The following is a 22,079-nucleotide window of genomic DNA, read 5'->3' on the forward strand; positions in this document are numbered from 1 at the left end:
TTTCTTTAAAAAATATGTACATAAACATACCTGTGGCATAAGTGAATATTCACTTTCCTTTGGAAAAACCTGCACATCTTTCCTTTCAATCAACAGTGACCACACCTTGGTTTCCTTTAGTCCTTTCCAAATTTGTTTCAACTGACGCAATCGTCTACCAATTACCTGCAGATTTGGCAAAAGTCACAATACAATACTGCTTAATTTCATGTAATGTATTAAAATTTGCAGTGAAATGGAATGTGTAGATAGGGCATGTTACCGCATGTGACAAAAGGCGTTCAAAGAGCCACCTTCTGTTTGTATTGGTTGGGCCAGGTAGATCCCAAGAAAGATTCAAGGACAGCCTGGCATTCATCTTCACTGAGTTCATCATCTCCATCAACCTGGACATAAATGGCTGCAACAACTTTTTCAATAAAAATAGAAAGAAAAAAAAATTAAACACATGATGTACATACCAATTTGATGATTTCTCGTATATCATGGTCAGGACAATCTTCTATTTGCACTGTGGCTGTCTCAGGTGAATCATGGACAATTGCTCTGCTGAGTCCAGGCAGCCGAGGCCCCCCATGTAAGAATGTCCCAGCATCCGTCCAGCTACTAGAAACATGTCACCCTCAATGAGGAACTGGGATGATGAAGGGACCAGATGATCAGGTTCACCTTCAAATAGGCATGTCCTTTCGGTATTTCCTGTAATTGAAAGATGGACACGAATGTCAACATTTCTAATTCCAAGAAAAAGTAATAAACATGTGTAACAATGATCATCATCAGTGTGAAACTGAATAAAAACTACAACAAAATACAATTACAACATATACTATTGTAATAATACACGGTCCCTACAGTGTAACATAGCATACATTGACACTGTATTAGTGCACTATAAACATTTGGCTTCAATAATATATGACAGCTACAGAATAAATTTATCTGATATTGCAATATATCATGATAGAACTAAATATAAGTAAATAAACAATATACATACAGACGATACCACGAAAGACGAAGGATGAAGGCAGATGCATGTGGATTATCTGTCAGTCATCAAACACATGTAAAACATCCATGAACTTTCTACTTCCTGTGATGTTACTGACTATTTACAAAATCACTAATAGGAGGTGCTAAAGCTACACTTACAACACTAACAGCACAAGCTAACAGCACAATAATAATTGAAAGAAACTCATACCAGTCTCAATGAACTGCTGAAAATATCCCGAGATGCGACACTTGTTTTCCAGTGGTCAGTCGTCATCATCATCATCTGCACTGCTTTCAGTGGGCCAGCGTATGTATGGGAGCAATATCTTAAAAACAAAAGCACTCAAGACTCCTGCCGTTTGTATATGTCTAGGTCATGTACACCACATAAATGTGTTATCGAAAATTGTTTTCTTTAAAAAATATGTACATAAACATACCTGTGGCATAAGTGAATATTCACTTTCCTTTGGAAAAACCTGCACATCTTTCCTTTCAATCAACAGTGACCACACCTTGGTTTCCTTTAGTCCTTTCCAAATTTGTTTCAACTGACGCAATCGTCTACCAATTACCTGCAGATTTGGCAAAAGTCACAATACAATACTGCCTAATTTCATGTAATGTATTAAAATTTGCAGTGAAATGGAATGTGTAGATAGGGCATGTTACCGCATGTGACAAAAGGCGTTCAAAGAGCCACCTTCTGTTTGTATTGGTTGGGCCAGGTAGATCCCAAGAAAGATTCAAGGACAGCCTGGCATTCATCTTCACTGAGTTCATCATCTCCATCAACCTGGACATAAATGGCTGCAACAACTTTTTCAATAAAAATAGAAAGAAAAAAAAATTAAACACATGATGTACATACCAATTTGATGATTTCTCGTATATCATGGTCAGGACAATCTTCTATTTGCACTGTGGCTGTCTCAGGTGAATCATGGACAATTGCTCTGCTGAGTCCAGGCAGCCGAGGCCCCCCATGTAAGAATGTCCCAGCATCCGTCCAGCTACTAGAAACATGTCACCCTCAATGAGGAACTGGGATGATGAAGGGACCAGATGATCAGGTTCACCTTCAAATAGGCATGTCCTTTCGGTATTTCCTGTAATTGAAAGATGGACACGAATGTCAACATTTCTAATTCCAAGAAAAAGTAATAAACATGTGTAACAATGATCATCATCAGTGTGAAACTGAATAAAAACTACAACAAAATACAATTACAACATATACTATTGTAATAATACACGGTCCCTACAGTGTAACATAGCATACATTGACACTGTATTAGTGCACTATAAACATTTGGCTTCAATAATATATGACAGCTACAGAATAAATTTATCTGATATTGCAATATATCATGATAGAACTAAATATAAGTAAATAAACAATATACATACAGACGATACCACGAAAGACGAAGGATGAAGGCAGATGCATGTGGATTATCTGTCAGTCATCAAACACATGTAAAACATCCATGAACTTTCTACTTCCTGTGATGTTACTGACTATTTACAAAATCACTAATAGGAGGTGCTAAAGCTACACTTACAACACTAACAGCACAAGCTAACAGCACAATAATAATTGAAAGAAACTCATACCAGTCTCAATGAACTGCTGAAAATATCCCGAGATGCGACACTTGTTTTCCAGTGGTCAGTCGTCATCATCATCATCTGCACTGCTTTCAGTGGGCCAGCGTATGTATGGGAGCAATATCTTAAAAACAAAAGCACTCAAGACTCCTGCCGTTTGTATATGTCTAGGTCATGTACACCACATAAATGTGTTATCGAAAATTGTTTTCTTTAAAAAATATGTACATAAACATACCTGTGGCATAAGTGAATATTCACTTTCCTTTGGAAAAACCTGCACATCTTTCCTTTCAATCAACAGTGACCACACCTTGGTTTCCTTTAGTCCTTTCCAAATTTGTTTCAACTGACGCAATCGTCTACCAATTACCTGCAGATTTGGCAAAAGTCACAATACAATACTGCTTAATTTCATGTAATGTATTAAAATTTGCAGTGAAATGGAATGTGTAGATAGGGCATGTTACCGCATGTGACAAAAGGCGTTCAAAGAGCCACCTTCTGTTTGTATTGGTTGGGCCAGGTAGATCCCAAGAAAGATTCAAGGACAGCCTGGCATTCATCTTCACTGAGTTCATCATCTCCATCAACCTGGACATAAATGGCTGCAACAACTTTTTCAATAAAAATAGAAAGAAAAAAAAATTAAACACATGATGTACATACCAATTTGATGATTTCTCGTATATCATGGTCAGGACAATCTTCTATTTGCACTGTGGCTGTCTCAGGTGAATCATGGACAATTGCTCTGCTGAGTCCAGGCAGCCGAGGCCCCCCATGTAAGAATGTCCCAGCATCCGTCCAGCTACTAGAAACATGTCACCCTCAATGAGGAACTGGGATGATGAAGGGACCAGATGATCAGGTTCACCTTCAAATAGGCATGTCCTTTCGGTATTTCCTGTAATTGAAAGATGGACACGAATGTCAACATTTCTAATTCCAAGAAAAAGTAATAAACATGTGTAACAATGATCATCATCAGTGTGAAACTGAATAAAAACTACAACAAAATACAATTACAACATATACTATTGTAATAATACACGGTCCCTACAGTGTAACATAGCATACATTGACACTGTATTAGTGCACTATAAACATTTGGCTTCAATAATATATGACAGCTACAGAATAAATTTATCTGATATTGCAATATATCATGATAGAACTATACATACAGACGATACCACGAAAGACGAAGGATGAAGGCAGATGCATGTGGATTATCTGTCAGTCATCAAACACATGTAAAACATCCATGAACTTTCTACTTCCTGTGATGTTACTGACTATTTACAAAATCACTAATAGGAGGTGCTAAAGCTACACTTACAACACTAACAGCACAAGCTAACAGCACAATAATAATTGAAAGAAACTCATACCAGTCTCAATGAACTGCTGAAAATATCCCGAGATGCGACACTTGTTTTCCAGTGGTCAGTCGTCATCATCATCATCTGCACTGCTTTCAGTGGGCCAGCGTATGTACGGGAGCAATATCTTAAAAACAAAAGCACTCAAGACTCCTGCTGTTTGTATATGTCTAGGTCATGTACACCACATAAATGTGTTATCGAAAATTGTTTTCTTTAAAAAATATGTACATAAACATACCTGTGGCATAAGTGAATATTCACTTTCCTTTGGAAAAACCTGCACATCTTTCCTTTCAATCAACAGTGACCACACCTTGGTTTCCTTTAGTCCTTTCCAAATTTGTTTCAACTGACGCAATCGTCTACCAATTACCTGCAGATTTGGCAAAAGTCACAATACAATACTGCTTAATTTCATGTAATGTATTAAAATTTGCAGTGAAATGGAATGTGTAGATAGGGCATGTTACCGCATGTGACAAAAGGCGTTCAAAGAGCCACCTTCTGTTTGTATTGGTTGGGCCAGGTAGATCCCAAGAAAGATTCAAGGACAGCCTGGCATTCATCTTCACTGAGTTCATCATCTCCATCAACCTGGACATAAATGGCTGCAACAACTTTTTCAATAAAAATAGAAAGAAAAAAAAATTAAACACATGATGTACATACCAATTTGATGATTTCTCGTATATCATGGTCAGGACAATCTTCTATTTGCACTGTGGCTGTCTCAGGTGAATCATGGACAATTGCTCTGCTGAGTCCAGGCAGCCGAGGCCCCCCATGTAAGAATGTCCCAGCATCCGTCCAGCTACTAGAAACATGTCACCCTCAATGAGGAACTGGGATGATGAAGGGACCAGATGATCAGGTTCACCTTCAAATAGGCATGTCCTTTCGGTATTTCCTGTAATTGAAAGATGGACACGAATGTCAACATTTCTAATTCCAAGAAAAAGTAATAAACATGTGTAACAATGATCATCATCAGTGTGAAACTGAATAAAAACTACAACAAAATACAATTACAACATATACTATTGTAATAATACACGGTCCCTACAGTGTAACATAGCATACATTGACACTGTATTAGTGCACTATAAACATTTGGCTTCAATAATATATGACAGCTACAGAATAAATTTATCTGATATTGCAATATATCATGATAGAACTATACATACAGACGATACCACGAAAGACGAAGGATGAAGGCAGATGCATGTGGATTATCTGTCAGTCATCAAACACATGTAAAACATCCATGAACTTTCTACTTCCTGTGATGTTACTGACTATTTACAAAATCACTAATAGGAGGTGCTAAAGCTACACTTACAACACTAACAGCACAAGCTAACAGCACAATAATAATTGAAAGAAACTCATACCAGTCTCAATGAACTGCTGAAAATATCCCGAGATGCGACACTTGTTTTCCAGTGGTCAGTCGTCATCATCATCATCTGCACTGCTTTCAGTGGGCCAGCGTATGTACGGGAGCAATATCTTAAAAACAAAAGCACTCAAGACTCCTGCTGTTTGTATATGTCTAGGTCATGTACACCACATAAATGTGTTATCGAAAATTGTTTTCTTTAAAAAATATGTACATAAACATACCTGTGGCATAAGTGAATATTCACTTTCCTTTGGAAAAACCTGCACATCTTTCCTTTCAATCAACAGTGACCACACCTTGGTTTCCTTTAGTCCTTTCCAAATTTGTTTCAACTGACGCAATCGTCTACCAATTACCTGCAGATTTGGCAAAAGTCACAATACAATACTGCTTAATTTCATGTAATGTATTAAAATTTGCAGTGAAATGGAATGTGTAGATAGGGCATGTTACCGCATGTGACAAAAGGCGTTCAAAGAGCCACCTTCTGTTTGTATTGGTTGGGCCAGGTAGATCCCAAGAAAGATTCAAGGACAGCCTGGCATTCATCTTCACTGAGTTCATCATCTCCATCAACCTGGACATAAATGGCTGCAACAACTTTTTCAATAAAAATAGAAAGAAAAAAAAATTAAACACATGATGTACATACCAATTTGATGATTTCTCGTATATCATGGTCAGGACAATCTTCTATTTGCACTGTGGCTGTCTCAGGTGAATCATGGACAATTGCTCTGCTGAGTCCAGGCAGCCGAGGCCCCCCATGTAAGAATGTCCCAGCATCCGTCCAGCTACTAGAAACATGTCACCCTCAATGAGGAACTGGGATGATGAAGGGACCAGATGATCAGGTTCACCTTCAAATAGGCATGTCCTTTCGGTATTTCCTGTAATTGAAAGATGGACACGAATGTCAACATTTCTAATTCCAAGAAAAAGTAATAAACATGTGTAACAATGATCATCATCAGTGTGAAACTGAATAAAAACTACAACAAAATACAATTACAACATATACTATTGTAATAATACACGGTCCCTACAGTGTAACATAGCATACATTGACACTGTATTAGTGCACTATAAACATTTGGCTTCAATAATATATGACAGCTACAGAATAAATTTATCTGATATTGCAATATATCATGATAGAACTAAATATAAGTAAATAAACAATATACATACAGACGATACCACGAAAGACGAAGGATGAAGGCAGATGCATGTGGATTATCTGTCAGTCATCAAACACATGTAAAACATGCATGAACTTTCTACTTCCTGTGATGTTACTGACTATTTACAAAATCACTAATAGGAGGTGCTAAAGCTACACTTACAACACTAACAGCACAAGCTAACAGCACAATAATAATTGAAAGAAACTCATACCAGTCTCAATGAACTGCTGAAAATATCCCGAGATGCGACACTTGTTTTCCAGTGGTCAGTCGTCATCATCATCATCTGCACTGCTTTCAGTGGGCCAGCGTATGTATGGGAGCAATATCTTAAAAACAAAAGCACTCAAGACTCCTGCCGTTTGTATATGTCTAGGTCATGTACACCACATAAATGTGTTATCGAAAATTGTTTTCTTTAAAAAATATGTACATAAACATACCTGTGGCATAAGTGAATATTCACTTTCCTTTGGAAAAACCTGCACATCTTTCCTTTCAATCAACAGTGACCACACCTTGGTTTCCTTTAGTCCTTTCCAAATTTGTTTCAACTGACGCAATCGTCTACCAATTACCTGCAGATTTGGCAAAAGTCACAATACAATACTGCTTAATTTCATGTAATGTATTAAAATTTGCAGTGAAATGGAATGTGTAGATAGGGCATGTTACCGCATGTGACAAAAGGCGTTCAAAGAGCCACCTTCTGTTTGTATTGGTTGGGCCAGGTAGATCCCAAGAAAGATTCAAGGACAGCCTGGCATTCATCTTCACTGAGTTCATCATCTCCATCAACCTGGACATAAATGGCTGCAACAACTTTTTCAATAAAAATAGAAAGAAAAAAAAATTAAACACATGATGTACATACCAATTTGATGATTTCTCGTATATCATGGTCAGGACAATCTTCTATTTGCACTGTGGCTGTCTCAGGTGAATCATGGACAATTGCTCTGCTGAGTCCAGGCAGCCGAGGCCCCCCATGTAAGAATGTCCCAGCATCCGTCCAGCTACTAGAAACATGTCACCCTCAATGAGGAACTGGGATGATGAAGGGACCAGATGATCAGGTTCACCTTCAAATAGGCATGTCCTTTCGGTATTTCCTGTAATTGAAAGATGGACACGAATGTCAACATTTCTAATTCCAAGAAAAAGTAATAAACATGTGTAACAATGATCATCATACCTAGATTAATACTGAAGCCAGCTTTAAGCCTTTGAATAATTGCTGAAAAGAAGTATCTTGTCACTCCTTCACCAACAGCAACATCTCCTAATATGGTAAACACAATTTAAAAGATAAAAACACAGAAATTAACAAGTTGTGTAAATGAATTAACAATTAACAAGTTGAAGGTGGTGTGCTGGACTTAGTCCTCCAATATCAGAAACTGAATTAGGGTCATTCTATTATCATCCACAATAAAGATCTTGGCTCAAATTCTTGGGGTTAAAATTATTAATACTACAGACTATATTTTTGCTGTATTGACTAGACATTTCCTACTGTTCTTTCATACAAAAAGCTTTACAATGCTTTACAATTTTTGACTTGAAAAGGTACAGAAACGTCTAGCCCAACACCTGCAGCCTAAATCTTGCAAGCTAGACATGATTTTGAAGATTCAATTGATAAATAACTGAGCATGGTACTTCTTAGATCAGATCAATGAACTAACTATGGGCTAGTTATTTAGGTGGTGATGAAAAAATTACTGATATGAATATTTACTGATAATGGCTATACTTGCTGCAAATGAACCAGAAGTTATTTCTGTATAACTGTTGAAACATGATCAGGAAGGTGCACTGAAAGCACTTTAAGGAAGGTAAATATGTTTTCTCTACAGAGTTCAGATTCAGTTGAGCATTATTTAGTCTAGATGCCAATAATAAGTGAAACAGAAATAACTGTCTATGGTTGGTATCCCATTCAAGAAGAAATCTGTTAAACAGCAATTTCAGACCACTTTTTCGTGGTCTCGCTGGACTCGCACTTAAAATGAATGAATTAGTGGCTAATTTTATGTGATTTACGTAATTTCGAACATATCAAATCTTGTTGAACATGTTCGTGTTTGTTCTGTTATATACCGTTCAGTAGATCAAAAGTTCTGGAGTTTTGAAGATTAAGGTGATTTGTAAGCGCTAAATAAAGTAACTTCCTGTTCGAAGGCAGAATTAATTCATGGTTAGGAAGATTTTATAAACTCTTAACTGCTACCATGTGAAATTTCATAACCATCCGAGAACCGGCAATGAGTGAATTTGTTCAGTACAAAAACGCGCATCCTGCAGGTCGAGTACATGTAGCTTAGACGCTCCACAGAAAGGATAACCAGTAATTCCTCCCTTAATCTTTGACCTTGACATTTGACCTGTATTGATCAAAGTAATGTTGATGTGGTTCCATATCCTGTAGGCCAATTGTATTTTATTCCTTCCTTGAAAATTTCATTTCATTATCTTCATTATTTCCATTATTCACAAATTTGACCACAACATATTATTTGTATTGTAGCACATAGTACAAAATATTTAGCTCACTACATTAAAATATATAAGAGACCTGACATTATCTTGACTAGGGCCAGCTGCACTTCCTGACTGCGAGGTCAACAAGGACAACAGGTTCCTTGTGGACCTGATAACATTTGCATTTCCCTACAAGCACAAAGAAAACACAACTAATATTTGTACCCTTTCTTGCATCCTACGCATTCCCGCCATGCTGCCAATCGTGGAAAGAAAATAAAGGGTTTAACAAGAATGAATAAACATGTATAAAATGGCGGCATGAACAACTTCTGAAACACTCTGCTATGCCTTTGTTTTTTATATGCATTTAAAACATTAACTGCCAATAGCAAACCATTTACTACGATACTTTTGAACGGTCCAAACGCGAAGTTTAAACGTATTGCCCGTTTTACAGCCTGTAGCTAGTTCTGATAACTAGAACCAGCAAGACCCTGATTGTTTTATGCCCTAAAATTAACTATTTTCTATCCTACAACCATTCTGACAAATGAATGTTACTACGTCAGGGAAACACATACTTAAACGATAATGTTAATCAGTACACTTCAAACTCTTTATATGAGAGCAGCTCATACCAACCAAAGCTCTTAGTTAACCTCTACTAACAAGCTAGCTAACTAGCTAAAGTTCCCCCGCGTTATAACGCAACCACCGTTACGTAACGCAACACATCAAACTTGCCGCGTTGAATCTGAATAACTTTGGATGCACTTACCTCGTTGTGCTCCATTAGTTGTCTCCGCCACAAACGCGACTGATCTTCACCCACAGACGCGACCGAGAGTGAGGCACCGCTGTGATTGGTTTAATGCGTTGGATTGCTCTAAGGTTTACTTTTCCTGAGAAGCCCGGATGTTTCATCGCGGGTCTGAATCTGTATTTCTGAGTTTTGAATCATAGCGATTTGAATTTAAGGATCTAATTTTTTTTCATGTGAAAAATGCAAGTTGTAATATTGAAATTTATTTTTTTCCAACAGCAAATTTCACCATCTCGCAAGTTCAAAACATAAAAAAGCATTGTTAAAATTCAAATGTATGAATTACGCCATTAAATATTTCAAGTGTATTAAATGTAATGTAAATATAATACAAATATACAAAATTCAGATTCAAATATTTATGCTCCATATTTTTAGCTCCATATTCATCAGGTTATTGTAGCAGCCTGGCTGATTTGGTGTTTTGGTTAAAACATTTGGAAGTCGTGACATCGCGCGTGCTAAGCCACTTAGAATGTTTGGTTTTGAATGTTTGATTGGGAAGGTGGAATGTTTGGATTTCAGTTTCGATGCTGAAAAGCTCAAAACCGGTCGTATGAGATTTTGCTCTGCGATTTACAATCTAATGCGATTTTCTAATCTTCACTTTGAGAATGAGTTTTTACCCTCTGATAACTGACCTGCCTGGGCAGGAACAGAACCACGTCATGGACACGCCAGATTTTACCACTCATGGTGAGAAAAAAATGTTCATATACTGTACATAACTTTATACTCAGGGTTGCCAACTCTCACGCATTGAGCGTGAGACACACACATTTGACCGTCTTCACACGCTCTCACGCCACACTTGCGATATCTCACGGCGAAAAAAAAAATCCGGTTTATTTATCTCTGATCTACATCTATGATTCAATTAGTTACTAGTTCGCTCTGGCGCCAACCACCGGCGATCGATATAATACTTAATTTGTGTCCATTTTATCGATAGATCGCGATATAACACTTAATTTGTGTCCATTTTATGTTCACCCCCCGTCGACAACTTACGTTCGCCACCAATTTACACTCGCCACCTCCTCCAGGTTCAAATCTCACTCCAAGCGATCTTCAAAAGTTGGCAACCCTGTATACTTCTATATAAGACAGTACATTTAGTGAACATTGCTTATGAGTATTGATTTCCATAGGCTTATTTATATTAAAAATGTAATATACACATGTATGTAGTTTTCTAAGGTTTAGAAAAATAACCTATATATATATATATATATATATATATATATATATATATGTATTCTACTGGTGACTTTCAAGCTCTTTATTTCATGTGTACAGGACATTTTGATTATTATAATTAATGGAGCATGGGTTATTTCTTTGACTCAGCACAATTTTCATAAATCCCACCATGTTAACATTCTCCATGTTGCCATGGAAAATGCAAATACAAATAAACATTTTTAAAAAGAAACGGGTTTCATGACATGACATCACAAATTCTTATGCATTCTCCCCACATTCTAATGACATCACATGGCACCATAGCCCTTCTTATAATCACTTGTTCATAATCACTTACAATAAGAATAAAGGAATATAAGAGGAATAAACTTCTTGAAGTCATGAGATCTGCACAGATTATAGTCACTTTCAGAAACAGAAAAAATGTGCTCCCATGCCTTACAGATTTATTCAGCTGTTTTAGCTCTCAAGTGAAAAGCACAGCTATTCTGTAGCTTTGATTTGATGCACTTTATATCTTTTATGTCAAACGTTTTATTTAAATGTCTACATTTAATTTAAAATTTAATAATGTGTTTTCCTCTATAAATTTATTTCTAACATTTCATTATTGAATTTTTGTTCTATTTAAATCAATTGTATTTAATTATTTGTGATAGCTTTTATCTCTATTTTTTTTCTTATAGACCTGATGATCTTATAGACTCATGCTTCCTCTGTGCCCTGGGTTGGTGTTTTGCATTTAAAACAGGGTTGCCAAATGACACACGCATTTGACCGTCTTCACTCGCTCTCACGCCACACTTCCGATTTCTCACGCAGTGGGTGGGTGGGGGGGTTGCGAACGTAAGTTGTCACCGGCCGGGGTGTAAAATGGACACAAATTAAGTATTATATCGCGATCGATCGCCAGTGGTTGGCACCAGAGCGAACTAGTAACTCATTGAATCATAGATGTGAATCAGAGGTAAATAAACTAGATTTTTTTTCCGGCTTGAGAAATCGTATGTGTGGCGTGAGAGCGTGTGAAGACGGTCTAATGCGTGTGTCTCACGCTCAATGCGTGAGAGTTGGCAACCCTGTGTATCTGCATGCACGGACGTAATTTGGGGGGGGAGGGGGGGTCATGTCACCCCCACTTTTTCAAAAGCCAGTTTTGGACCCCCCCAGTTTTTACGGTTAAAACCAAATATTTAAATACCCCCCCCACTTTTTATTACAAAATTACGTCCATGTCTGCATGTACCTGTAACTAATTTCTCAACAGTGAACTGTACCAAAAAATGGTTGGAGTATCCAATTTGAGGGCATTTTACTGTTTGATTTTGAGTAACAAAACAGGTTATCGTACAAGCTTGAGGCAGTAGACCTCAAGTAATAGTTGTAACAATGTGACCCCCCCCCCCCCCCCCCCCCAGCCAGCATGTATGTTCTGTTTGTGTCATTCTGAGCAATTACCACAGGTGAGTTCTTGAAAAGTGCATCTAACTTCAACGATCTGATTCTATCTGGCAGGAATGAATAGTGACCATGGAGAAGATAAGCCCAAGGAGACTGGTGAGTACTTTACCGTTTACTCCATGTTCCAGGGATGCACCGGTTCTGTGTCCTGCAAGCATTTCTGAAGCAACCGTGTTGCTGTACGAAAGCCGTAACGAATGCCTCTGTTTGTCCATGTAGTGGTGCTTGCCAGTGGCGATGGCATCCCTCTACCCCAGATGGTCCTGTTCCCAGCAGAACACCTCTGTTTAAATTGGAACCAGGTCCATCGTATTGGAGCAGGTCTACAGAACCTGGGCAACACGTGTTTTTTAAACTCTGCCCTTCAGTGTCTCTCCTACACTGCTCCTCTCGCCAACTACATGCTGTCCAGAGAGCATTCCACAACATGTGAGTCACTCCCCATCCTTCTCCTCCTGCCACACATCTTGGTTCTAAAGTATTTAACATATCCAACGTAGCCTGTTTTAGTTCTTGCATCATTATGTAATCAGCCTTATATGAGCTGACTGCAAGTTGAACAAGAGTAAATTGTCTAACATTTCTAATATCACAAGAGAGGAGCAGAAATTAAGCTTGGTTGTCTAGACCAATGTTGGGTAAAGAATGGAGTGTCCACTGGTATGAGACGATATTTAGGGCTGTTCAATAAAAGGTGTTAACAGAGGTGTCAGCAGGCCTCTGTTTTGCATGAACCAGCAGGTGTCTTTGTTGGGAGCAGAGTGTGCTTCTTCCCATTGGCTGCAACAGTTCATTCAGTATCTCGATCATCTCAGGATGATCTACACACAGTCCTTAATTTCACAATGTGTTCAGAGTTTCTATGTAATGCTGTAAGACAAAACGCAGATCTGATGAACATTTGCTATGATGTTTTGGGTTTATTGTATGTTTTCCCATCTGTTGAATGAAGTCTTTATCAACCAAGGGGTGCAGTTGTCCTTTGTACAAACTATTTAACATTATTGTGAGTTTGTCAATGTTATTTGCTTCCGTAAAGGTTTTCTAATTGATATACATAGAAAACATTTGGTTGGAAACATGGCTGTGTTAATTACCTGCTTATTAACTGCTTATTAACTTTCAAGATTATCTACTGGTATTTAGTGATACCATCTGTATATTTATTATGCCTTAATTCTGAGTCCTCTTTTTCCCCCGAAGGTCATGAACCTGGATTTTGCATGATGTGCATCATGGAGAATCACATCACCCAGGTGTTTGCCAATTCAGGAAAAGTCATTAAACCCATCAGTGTGCTGAATGAACTAAAATGTGAGTATGCAAATGGTGATGGACAAAAGCAACATCATATTCCTTTGAGCACCGTTAAATATGAACATTTCTAATTGTGGTCCATCTCCTTTTCTTTTTCAAAGGTATTGCAAGTCATTTCTGTTTTGGGAGTCAAGAAGACGCTCATGAGTTCTTGCGGTACACAGTGGACACTATGCAAGAGTCCTGCCTGTTTTGGAGCATGTATGTTTACTTGGACCACACCCTATATTATTGCTCAAGTTGCTAAATTATTGAAATTTTAGCATTCATCTATTTCTTAGCATGTTTGTTGGATATCTGTGGGTCGCAGAATTGTTACTTGACTCTTCTTGCAGACAGATATTTAAAAATGTCACTTCTAGCAGGTGCAGCTGTGGCTGTTAGTCAGGTGTATTATTATTATTATTATTATTATTATTATTATTATTATTATTAATATTATTTGGAGAGTAAATACGTGGATCCAAGGGTCCTTTTTTGGCGTTTTTTGTGCTTTCCATTTCACTGACTGAAAAAAGAGCGGAGACTGGTGCTTGATACCGGTGTGAAGAAAATTGCTGATGTATCCACCAGTTATTAAGATTGTCCTGTATCTAAATGAGGCCAGGTTGGTCTAAGAAAATAGAAGTAGTTCTGCATTTGTGCAGAAACTGCACAGGCATACAGGGTGGTTTACTCTCACCCCTCTCTTCCATACCACAGTCGACAGCTTGTTTATGTGTGGCTAACACGTTAGTCCACCAGCGCTCTGTATGTGGGCTGTGCGCTCTCTCCCAAGTTGCTTTGATGCGGTGCCAGCTGCTGCTTCTCAACATCTCTCCACTACTGGCCAGCCAGCAGCCTACATTCAGAACGAAGCGTTTGACTTTACCAGTTACGTGTGGAGATGAATCCATCAGGGAATCGCTGCGTCGTTCTAGTTTCTGGCAATTTTCACGTCAGACCTCATTTCTGTTCTGCTTTGTGCTTTTAGAAAGCGTTATTCAGAAAGGCGTTTAGATACACTTAAAGGTTGTACTCTTACAATTGCATGTTTGTTTATATTCTCTTTTTAATTTCTTGTTTTAGTTTCTATCTGAATAAATTACATTTTCTGCCTTGTCTGATGTTTTTATTTAATCAGACTGGACAGGGAAACACAGGCAACCACTCTGATCCATCAGATATTTGGAGGTTACCTGAGGTCAAGATGTGAGTTTGTCAGTCATACTTCATTTCAATTTGTGAACATCAAATGGTAAAATGGTATTTACTGTAAAATGTTACTATAAATTATTTATTTCATAAGTGTTCAATGTGTATGACTGGCAATGCTATTTGAGATGTTTTTGATCAGTTAAATTGATTATATTCTTTCTGATTTCACAGTGGAGTGTTTGAACTGCAATGGAGTATCTGATACGTTTGATCAGTATTTGGACATTGCACTGGACATTGAGGTAGCCATCAGTCACTCTGTTGTATCTTTTATAAAGATGTCCATAGAAATGATCTGGGCTTTGAAATTGATTCTATCAGTTTGTTAAAGTGTGTGCGTGCATGTGTACATGTGTGAGGTGGACATTTGTTTAGATTATTAATTAGGTCTGCTAATCATGGCATGTCTGGCTTACAATTTAGTCTTGTATGAGAGTTGCTGTCTTAGTGAATTAATGATTACTCAGTGAATTGATAATTGCTTGTCCCAAACTGGTGTCTGAGATGTAAAGCATCATGGGATCAGTTTGACAAGATTTTCTTTAGCCCTGTGTCTGTGCCTAAGCGTGTTTACATGTGTTTTGTAGACTGCTCCAACCATCACCAAAGCTCTTGAGCAGTTTGTTAAGCCTGAGCAGCTTGATGGAGACAATGCCTACAAGTGCACCAAGTAAGTGTCCCAGCTCAGATCTGCTCCACCATGCTGTCCAACAGGGTAACCATGTGTTTTTTCCAAAAGTAGCATGACCAGTAACTTTAGACTCAGGAAGGCGGATACAAACTGCCAGCCTCATTTTCAAAATATTTTCACATAAAACTCAAAAAGCCGTCTTCGGCCACGTACTACAGAGGGCTTTGAAACCAATGGATAAGAGGGATAAAGGTGCTCTTTACTTCTGTCCCTTAACACACGGCAAGTCTATTTTGGATAAGTCTGAGGCACACCGGTTTATCTCTGGAGATAAACCAAGCTCTATTTGTTGTCATGGGACCACTAGTGGTGAATTTACTGTGGTCTGTGTTGCCTATTATCTTTTCTGTCCTCATTGTGAATTTGGTTGTGTTTGTAGATGTAAGAAAATGGTTCATGCCTCAAAAAGATTTACAGTCCACCGTAGCTCGAATGTGCTCACCATTGCTTTAAAGCGCTTCGACTTCAACGGAAGCAAAATTGCAAAGGTTTGACCACCGTACTTAATTCTGCCGCACTGTTGTACACTTTCCTTAGTCGTTTCACGTGATCTATGCCGTTGCACAACTGTTCTCTGTCCCCCTGTGCAGGACGTGAGGTATCCAGAGTATCTGGACATGCGTCCGTTCATGTCGCAGTCCCACGGAGAGCCACAGCTCTACGGCCTGTACGCTGTGCTGGTCCACTCCGGGATTAGCTGCCACGCCGGACACTACTACTGCTATGTGAAGGTTTGATGTGCTGCGCGGTTTCAGCATTCTCTGCGTTTTTGCACTGAGTTTCTGCTCTAGCTAATGGATGGAATAATGTTTTTATTTCAGTCTGGTAATGAGCAGTGGTATAAGATGAACGACGCATCAGTAACTGTAAGCGACATACAATCAGTGCTGAATAAACAAGCATATTTACTGTTCTACATCCGGTAAGTTCAACTTAATGTTTAAACCAACTCCAGATTTTTGAATAGTGGAATATTTAGAAAGGCATTTTATACACTTTTATTGACTGTAACTCTGTGACCCGTGGTCCCGGTCATTGCTCCCCTCGCCCGGTCAGCACGGCCAAGGTGAACGGGCCTCAGTTCACCTCCACCTCCGTCATCAGTCCACAGCTTTCTCCTCACATGGCAAAGGTATCACCGCACCACTGCACCATGCCAGGAAATCTGACTGGGAACTGGTTGTTATTGTTCACTAGTATAATTGAGAGGGCTGTGTTTTGTTTGTTTACACTGTTAAACTCTTACTTTCTGTTCCTGATATTCAGATTTCCCATAACTGACCGCTGTTCACTTTGCAGAATAACTCTCCCATGAAGGAGGACCAAGGTGGCTCAAAGCCTGGCGGGAGCAACAGCAGCAGCGTCCCGAAGAGCCAGCCCAGCCCCTGCAGTTCTTCGGCTGCCGCATCCCCGACCTCAGACCTCAGACGGCCTGTGCAGGTGAACGGTGGCACCACCGCTCACAATAGAGCAGCATCTCTGTCTGGTGCGCCAGGCTCTAGTGAAGGCAGACGAGCGCGTGAGGAGCGGAAGTGTGATAAAGATTCTGAGCAGCCACACCTTTCCTCCACACTGAAGGAGCGAGGCAGATCCAGGCAGGGACATTATCGCGAGCGGGAAAACCGGAGTCGGGAGCGCTACGGGCACCGCCATCGCCATCGCCATCGTCCCAACAGAGACCACCATACTGATAAGGATCGCTCGGCCAGTCGAGAGAGGATCCCTGGAGAGCGAGAGGGAGATCGCCACCGGGACGGGCACACCCACCACCGCCGAGACCACTACCACCACCGGCGCCATCACAGCAGCAAGGACGAACGAGACCGGGATGTGGAGAATGGTCAAGGTGACTTCCCTCGCTCATTTGAGTACTATGTTGGGAAGAAAGACTCGGGACACAAGCGGGCTAAAGCACCACGCACCGCCAGCCCTGCCCCGCGGCCCCAGGCACAAAAGCGTAGCCTGTCGGACAGGGAGGATCCATGTGAAGAGCGGCCTGTCAAAAAACATAAGAAATCCAAGAAGAAGAACAAGGACAAGCGGAGGTAAGGAGCTATTTATGTTGCATGAGAACGGCCATTGCTATACTGTGTGTGACCAGGAGGGGTCAGCAAACAGAACTGTTACTGTTGTAGAAAATCTAGCAACCATAAGCCAGAAAGTGTACTACAGTTTCCTTAAGCAAATCATTTTCAATCTGCAGGAGTTCTGAGAGGGACCCATCAGACAGGAATGGGGACAGCAGCTCCTTCCGACACAAAAAGATGAAAAAGAAGAGGAGGAGGCACAACTTGGAGGAGGAGCCTCGTATGGAGTGTCGCTCTGGCCACAGCTTAGACAAACGTAAGCGCCGCCTCAGCTCCGACCCAGACGAGTCTTCACCCAGCGCCAAGCGACCTACTACTGAGGACTATTACCAGACTCAGTAGATCGTGCTCTGATGCCACGCTCCCTCCTTCGCCTTCCTCTGGACAGACAAAAGCGATGTCCGAGCCTCTTACTCAGGATGTCGCTCCCCTGCTGTCCCCGCCTCCTCACAGGCCCCATTCAGCCCCCGAGACGCCAGCTAAGCCAACCGACACCACGCCTCGCACCCAGACGGCCTCGGCTGAGGAGCCCATCTACTGCCACGACACCCATGTGACGAAAGGCACCACGGCGCCCCCAGAGGCCAACCACGACCTCTGCTCACAGGGGGGCGACGGGCACGTGGCTTTAGAGAGGCCCGTGGCAACCGCGGACGCCTTTGTGCCCAACGGCGATGACTGCAGGGAAGATGCGGCGGCGTCTCTGTCTGGTGCGCCAGGCTCTAGAGAAGGCAGACGAGCGCGTGAGGAGCGGAAGTGTGTGCGCCGCCTCAGCTGCGACCCAGACGGGTCTTCACCCAGCGCCAAGCGACCTACTACTGAGGACTAATACCAAGTTAACGTCACTCAGGTGCATAAGGGTCAACTTTCTTTCCAAGTTTCAATTATCCATTACAAACTAGTAATGAGCAGTGGTATGAGATGAACGATGCATTAGTATCTGTAAGTGACATACGATCAGTGCTGAACCAACAGGCGTACTTACTGTTCTACATCCAGTCATTTCAATCTAATGTTTAAACCATTATATTTAGAATATTTAGAAAGGCATTTTATACACTTTTATCCCCCCCCCCCCCCCCCCCAATCCATCATTTTTAGGTCAACAGATCTTAAACTGAGACTGTAACTCTGTGACCCGTGGTCCCGGTCATTGCTCCCCTCGCCCGGTCAGCACGGCCAAGGTGAACGGGCCTCAGTTCACCTCCACCTCCTTCATCAGTCCACAGCTTCCTCCTCACATGGCAAAGGTATCACCGCACCACTGCACCATGCCAGGAAATCTGACTGGGAACTGGTTGTTATTGTTCACTAGTATAATTGAGAGGGCTGTGTTTTGTGTGTTTACACTGTTAAACTCTTACTTTCTGTTCCTGATATTCAGATTTCCCATAACTGACCGCTGTTCACTTTGCAGAATAACTCTCCCATGAAGGAGGACCAAGGTGGCTCAAAGCCTGGCAGCAGCAACAGCGGCAGCGTCCCGAAGAGCCGGCCCAGCACCTGCAGTTCTTCGGCTGCCGCATCCCACCTGCGCCCGCTGCCCTCGTCCTCTTCCTCCAGCGCACCACAGTCTACCTCAGACCTCAGTTGGCCTGTGCAGGTGAACGGTGGCGCCGCCGCTCACAATAGAGCAGCTTTCCTGGTTCCGTATGGCCAAGAGTCATCCGACGAGTCCGACCAGGAAGGCGGAGCCTTGGATAATGGCACAGGGAAGTCTTACCCTGGTGCCAAGGCATCCGACGGGAAAGGTGGGATGGATGGTCCCCTCTTCCACAGCTCAAGCTGCCTCACGCCCAAGACCAACGGAGAGAGGCCCGTGGCAACCGCGGACGCCTTTGTGCCCAACGACGATGACTGGGATAAAGGTGCTCTTTACTTCTGTCCCTTAACACACGGCAAGACTATCTTGGATAAGTCTGAGGCACACCGGTTTATCTCTGGAGATAAACCAAGCTCTATTTGTTGTCATGGGACCACTAGTGGTGAATTTACTGTGGTCTGTGTTGCCTATTATCTTTTCTGTCCTCATTGTGAATTTGGTTGTGTTTGTAGATGTAAGAAAATGGTTCATGCCTCAAAAAGATTTACCGTCCGCCGTAGCTCGAATGTGCTCACCATTGCTTTAAAGCGCTTCGACTTCAACGGAAGCAAAATTGCAAAGGTTTGACCACCGTACTTAATTCTGCCGCACTGTTGTACACTTTCCTTAGTCGTTTCACGTGATCTATGCCGTTGCACAACTGTTCTCTGTCCCCCTGTGCAGGACGTGAGGTATCCAGAGTATCTGGACATGCGTCCGTTCATGTCGCAGTCCCACGGAGAGCCACAGCTCTACGGCCTGTACGCTGTGCTCGTCCACTCCAGGTTTAGCTGCCACGCCGGACACTACTACTGCTATGTGAAGGTTTGATGTGCTGCGCGGTTTCAGCATTCTCTGCGTTTTTGCACTGAGTTTCTGCTCTAGCTAATGGATGGAATAATGTTTTTATTTCAGTCTGGTAATGGGCAGTGGTATAAGATGAACGACGCATCAGTAACTGTAAGCGACATACAATCAGTGCTGAACCAACAAGCGTATTTACTGTTCTACATCCGGTAAGTTCAACCTAATGTTTAAACCAGCTCCAGATTTTTGAATAGTGGAATATTTAGAAAGGCATTTTATACACTTTTATTGACTGTAACTCTGTGACCCGTGGTCCCGGTCATTGCTCCCCTCGCCCGGTCAGCACGGCCAAGGTGAACGGGCCTCAGTTCACCTCCACCTCCGTCATCAGTCCACAGCTTTCTCCTCACATGGCAAAGGTATCACTACACCACTGCACCATGCCAGGAAATCTGACTTGGAACTGGTTGTTATTGTTCACTAGTATAATTGAGAGGGCTGTGTTTTGTTTGTTTACACTGTTAAACTCTTACTTTCTGTTCCTTATATTCAGATTTCCCATAACTGACCGCTGTTCACTTTGCAGAATAACTCTCCCATGAAGGAGGACCAAGGTGGCTCAAAGCCTGGCAGCAGTGTCCCGAAGAGCCAGCCCAGTCACTGCATTTCTTCGGCTGCCGCATCCCCGACCTCTGACCTCAGACGGCCTGTGCAGGTGAACGGCGGCGCCGCCGCTCACAATAGAGCAGCATCTCTGTCTGGTGCGCCAGGCTCTAGTGAAGGCAGACGAGCGCGTGAGGAGCGGAAGTGTGATAAAGACTCTGAGCAGCCACACCTTTCCTCCACCCTGAAGGAGCGAGGCAGATCCAGGCAGGGACATTATCGAGAGCGGGAAACCCGGAGTCGGGAGCGCTACGGGCACCGCCATCGCCATCGCCATCGTCCCAACAGAGACCACCATACTGATAAGGATCGCTCGGCCAGTCGAGAGAGGATCCCTGGAGAGCGAGAGGGAGATCGCCACCGGGACGGGCACACCCACCACCGCCGAGACCACTACCACCACCGGCGCCATCACAGCAGCAAGGACGAACGAGACCGGGATGTGGAGAATGGTCAAGGTGACTTCCCTCGCTCATTTGAGTACTATGTTGGGAAGAAAGACTCGGGACACAAGCGGGCTAAAGCACCACGCCCCGCCAGCCCTGCCCCGCGGCCCCAGGCACAAAAGCGTAGCCTGTCGGACAGGGAGGATCCATGTGAAGAGCGGCCTGTCAAAAAACATAAGAAATCCAAGAAGAAGAACAAGGACAAGCGGAGGTAAGGAGCTATTTATGTTGCATGAGAACGGCCATTGCTATACTGTGTGTGACCAGGAGGGGTCAGCAAACAGAACTGTTACTGTTGTAGAAAATCTAGCAACCATAAGCCAGAAAGTGTACTACAGTTTCCTTAAGCAAATCATTTTCAATCTGCAGGAGTTCTGAGAGGGACCCATCAGACAGGAATGGGGACAGCAGCTCCTTCCGACACAAAAAGATGAAAAAGAAGAGGAGGAGGCACAACTTGGAGGAGGAGCCTCGTATGGAGTGTCGCTCTGGCCACAGCTTAGACAAACGTAAGCGCCGCCTCAGCTCCGACCCAGACGAGTCTTCACCCAGCGCCAAGCGACCTACTACTGAGGACTATTACCAGACTCAGTAGATCGTGCTCTGATGCCACGCTCCCTCCTTCGCCTTCCTCTGGACAGACAAAAGCGATGTCCGACCCTCTCACTCAGGATGTCGCTCCCCCCGCTGTCCCCGCCTCCTCACAGGCCCCATTCAGCCCC

At 41.9% G+C, this 22,079-nt stretch overlaps 3 protein-coding genes and 1 long non-coding RNA gene across 4 annotated transcripts; 3 read left to right on the top strand and 1 right to left on the bottom strand.

Moving 5' to 3' along the window:
- Nucleotides 1-7,072: 7,072 nt before the first annotated feature.
- On the bottom strand, nucleotides 7,073-10,593 carry LOC143525975 (uncharacterized). Its single transcript, XR_013133788.1, has 4 exons — nucleotides 9,856-10,593; nucleotides 7,786-7,872; nucleotides 7,266-7,702; nucleotides 7,073-7,168 (listed from the first exon to the last, which is right to left on the bottom strand). It is a non-coding gene; the product is annotated as an uncharacterized LOC143525975 (long non-coding RNA).
- On the top strand, nucleotides 10,390-16,281 carry LOC143525973 (ubiquitin carboxyl-terminal hydrolase 42-like). The gene is made up of 9 exons (XM_077020479.1): nucleotides 10,390-10,596; nucleotides 12,622-12,663; nucleotides 12,787-12,996; nucleotides 13,771-13,881; nucleotides 13,986-14,085; nucleotides 15,008-15,075; nucleotides 15,253-15,323; nucleotides 15,669-15,751; nucleotides 16,152-16,281. The coding sequence occupies exons 1-9, from the start codon at nucleotides 10,515-10,517 to the stop codon at nucleotides 16,264-16,266; spliced, it is 882 nt and encodes a 293-aa protein (XP_076876594.1). The 5' UTR covers nucleotides 10,390-10,514; the 3' UTR covers nucleotides 16,267-16,281.
- Nucleotides 16,282-16,401: 120 nt separating this feature from the next.
- On the top strand, nucleotides 16,402-18,201 carry LOC143526215 (uncharacterized). Its single transcript, XM_077020860.1, has 5 exons — nucleotides 16,402-16,503; nucleotides 16,594-16,694; nucleotides 16,829-16,904; nucleotides 17,072-17,817; nucleotides 17,976-18,201. Exons 1-5 carry the CDS (start codon nucleotides 16,402-16,404, stop codon nucleotides 18,199-18,201), a joined length of 1,251 nt encoding a protein of 416 aa, XP_076876975.1.
- Nucleotides 18,202-19,597: 1,396 nt separating this feature from the next.
- LOC143526217 (uncharacterized) lies at nucleotides 19,598-21,952 on the top strand. The gene is made up of 7 exons (XM_077020861.1): nucleotides 19,598-19,727; nucleotides 19,915-20,023; nucleotides 20,126-20,266; nucleotides 20,357-20,457; nucleotides 20,592-20,667; nucleotides 20,835-21,568; nucleotides 21,727-21,952. Exons 2-7 carry the CDS (start codon nucleotides 19,925-19,927, stop codon nucleotides 21,950-21,952), a joined length of 1,377 nt encoding a protein of 458 aa, XP_076876976.1. The 5' UTR covers nucleotides 19,598-19,727; nucleotides 19,915-19,924.
- Nucleotides 21,953-22,079: the final 127 nt, after the last annotated feature.

This window comes from Brachyhypopomus gauderio, chromosome 10, assembly GCF_052324685.1.
Source record: "Brachyhypopomus gauderio isolate BG-103 chromosome 10, BGAUD_0.2, whole genome shotgun sequence".
NCBI classification, from domain to species: Eukaryota; Metazoa; Chordata; class Actinopteri; order Gymnotiformes; family Hypopomidae; genus Brachyhypopomus; species Brachyhypopomus gauderio.

Coding starts and splice junctions, on each gene's coding strand:
- LOC143525973 (XM_077020479.1), top strand. CDS start 10,515: ATGAGTTTTTACCCTCTGATAACTGACCTGCCTGGGCAGGAACAGAAC. Junction 14,086..15,007: donor TCCTGCCTGTTTTGGAGCAT/GTATGTTTACTT, acceptor TTATTTAATCAG/ACTGGACAGGGAAACACAGG. Junction 15,752..16,151: donor AATGCCTACAAGTGCACCAA/GTAAGTGTCCCA, acceptor TTGTGTTTGTAG/ATGTAAGAAAATGGTTCATG.
- LOC143526215 (XM_077020860.1), top strand. CDS start 16,402: ATGTCGCAGTCCCACGGAGAGCCACAGCTCTACGGCCTGTACGCTGTG. Junction 16,905..17,071: donor TTTCTCCTCACATGGCAAAG/GTATCACCGCAC, acceptor TTCACTTTGCAG/AATAACTCTCCCATGAAGGA. Junction 17,818..17,975: donor AAGAACAAGGACAAGCGGAG/GTAAGGAGCTAT, acceptor TTCAATCTGCAG/GAGTTCTGAGAGGGACCCAT.
- LOC143526217 (XM_077020861.1), top strand. CDS start 19,925: ATGGTTCATGCCTCAAAAAGATTTACCGTCCGCCGTAGCTCGAATGTG. Junction 20,024..20,125: donor ACGGAAGCAAAATTGCAAAG/GTTTGACCACCG, acceptor CCCCCTGTGCAG/GACGTGAGGTATCCAGAGTA. Junction 20,668..20,834: donor TTTCTCCTCACATGGCAAAG/GTATCACTACAC, acceptor TTCACTTTGCAG/AATAACTCTCCCATGAAGGA.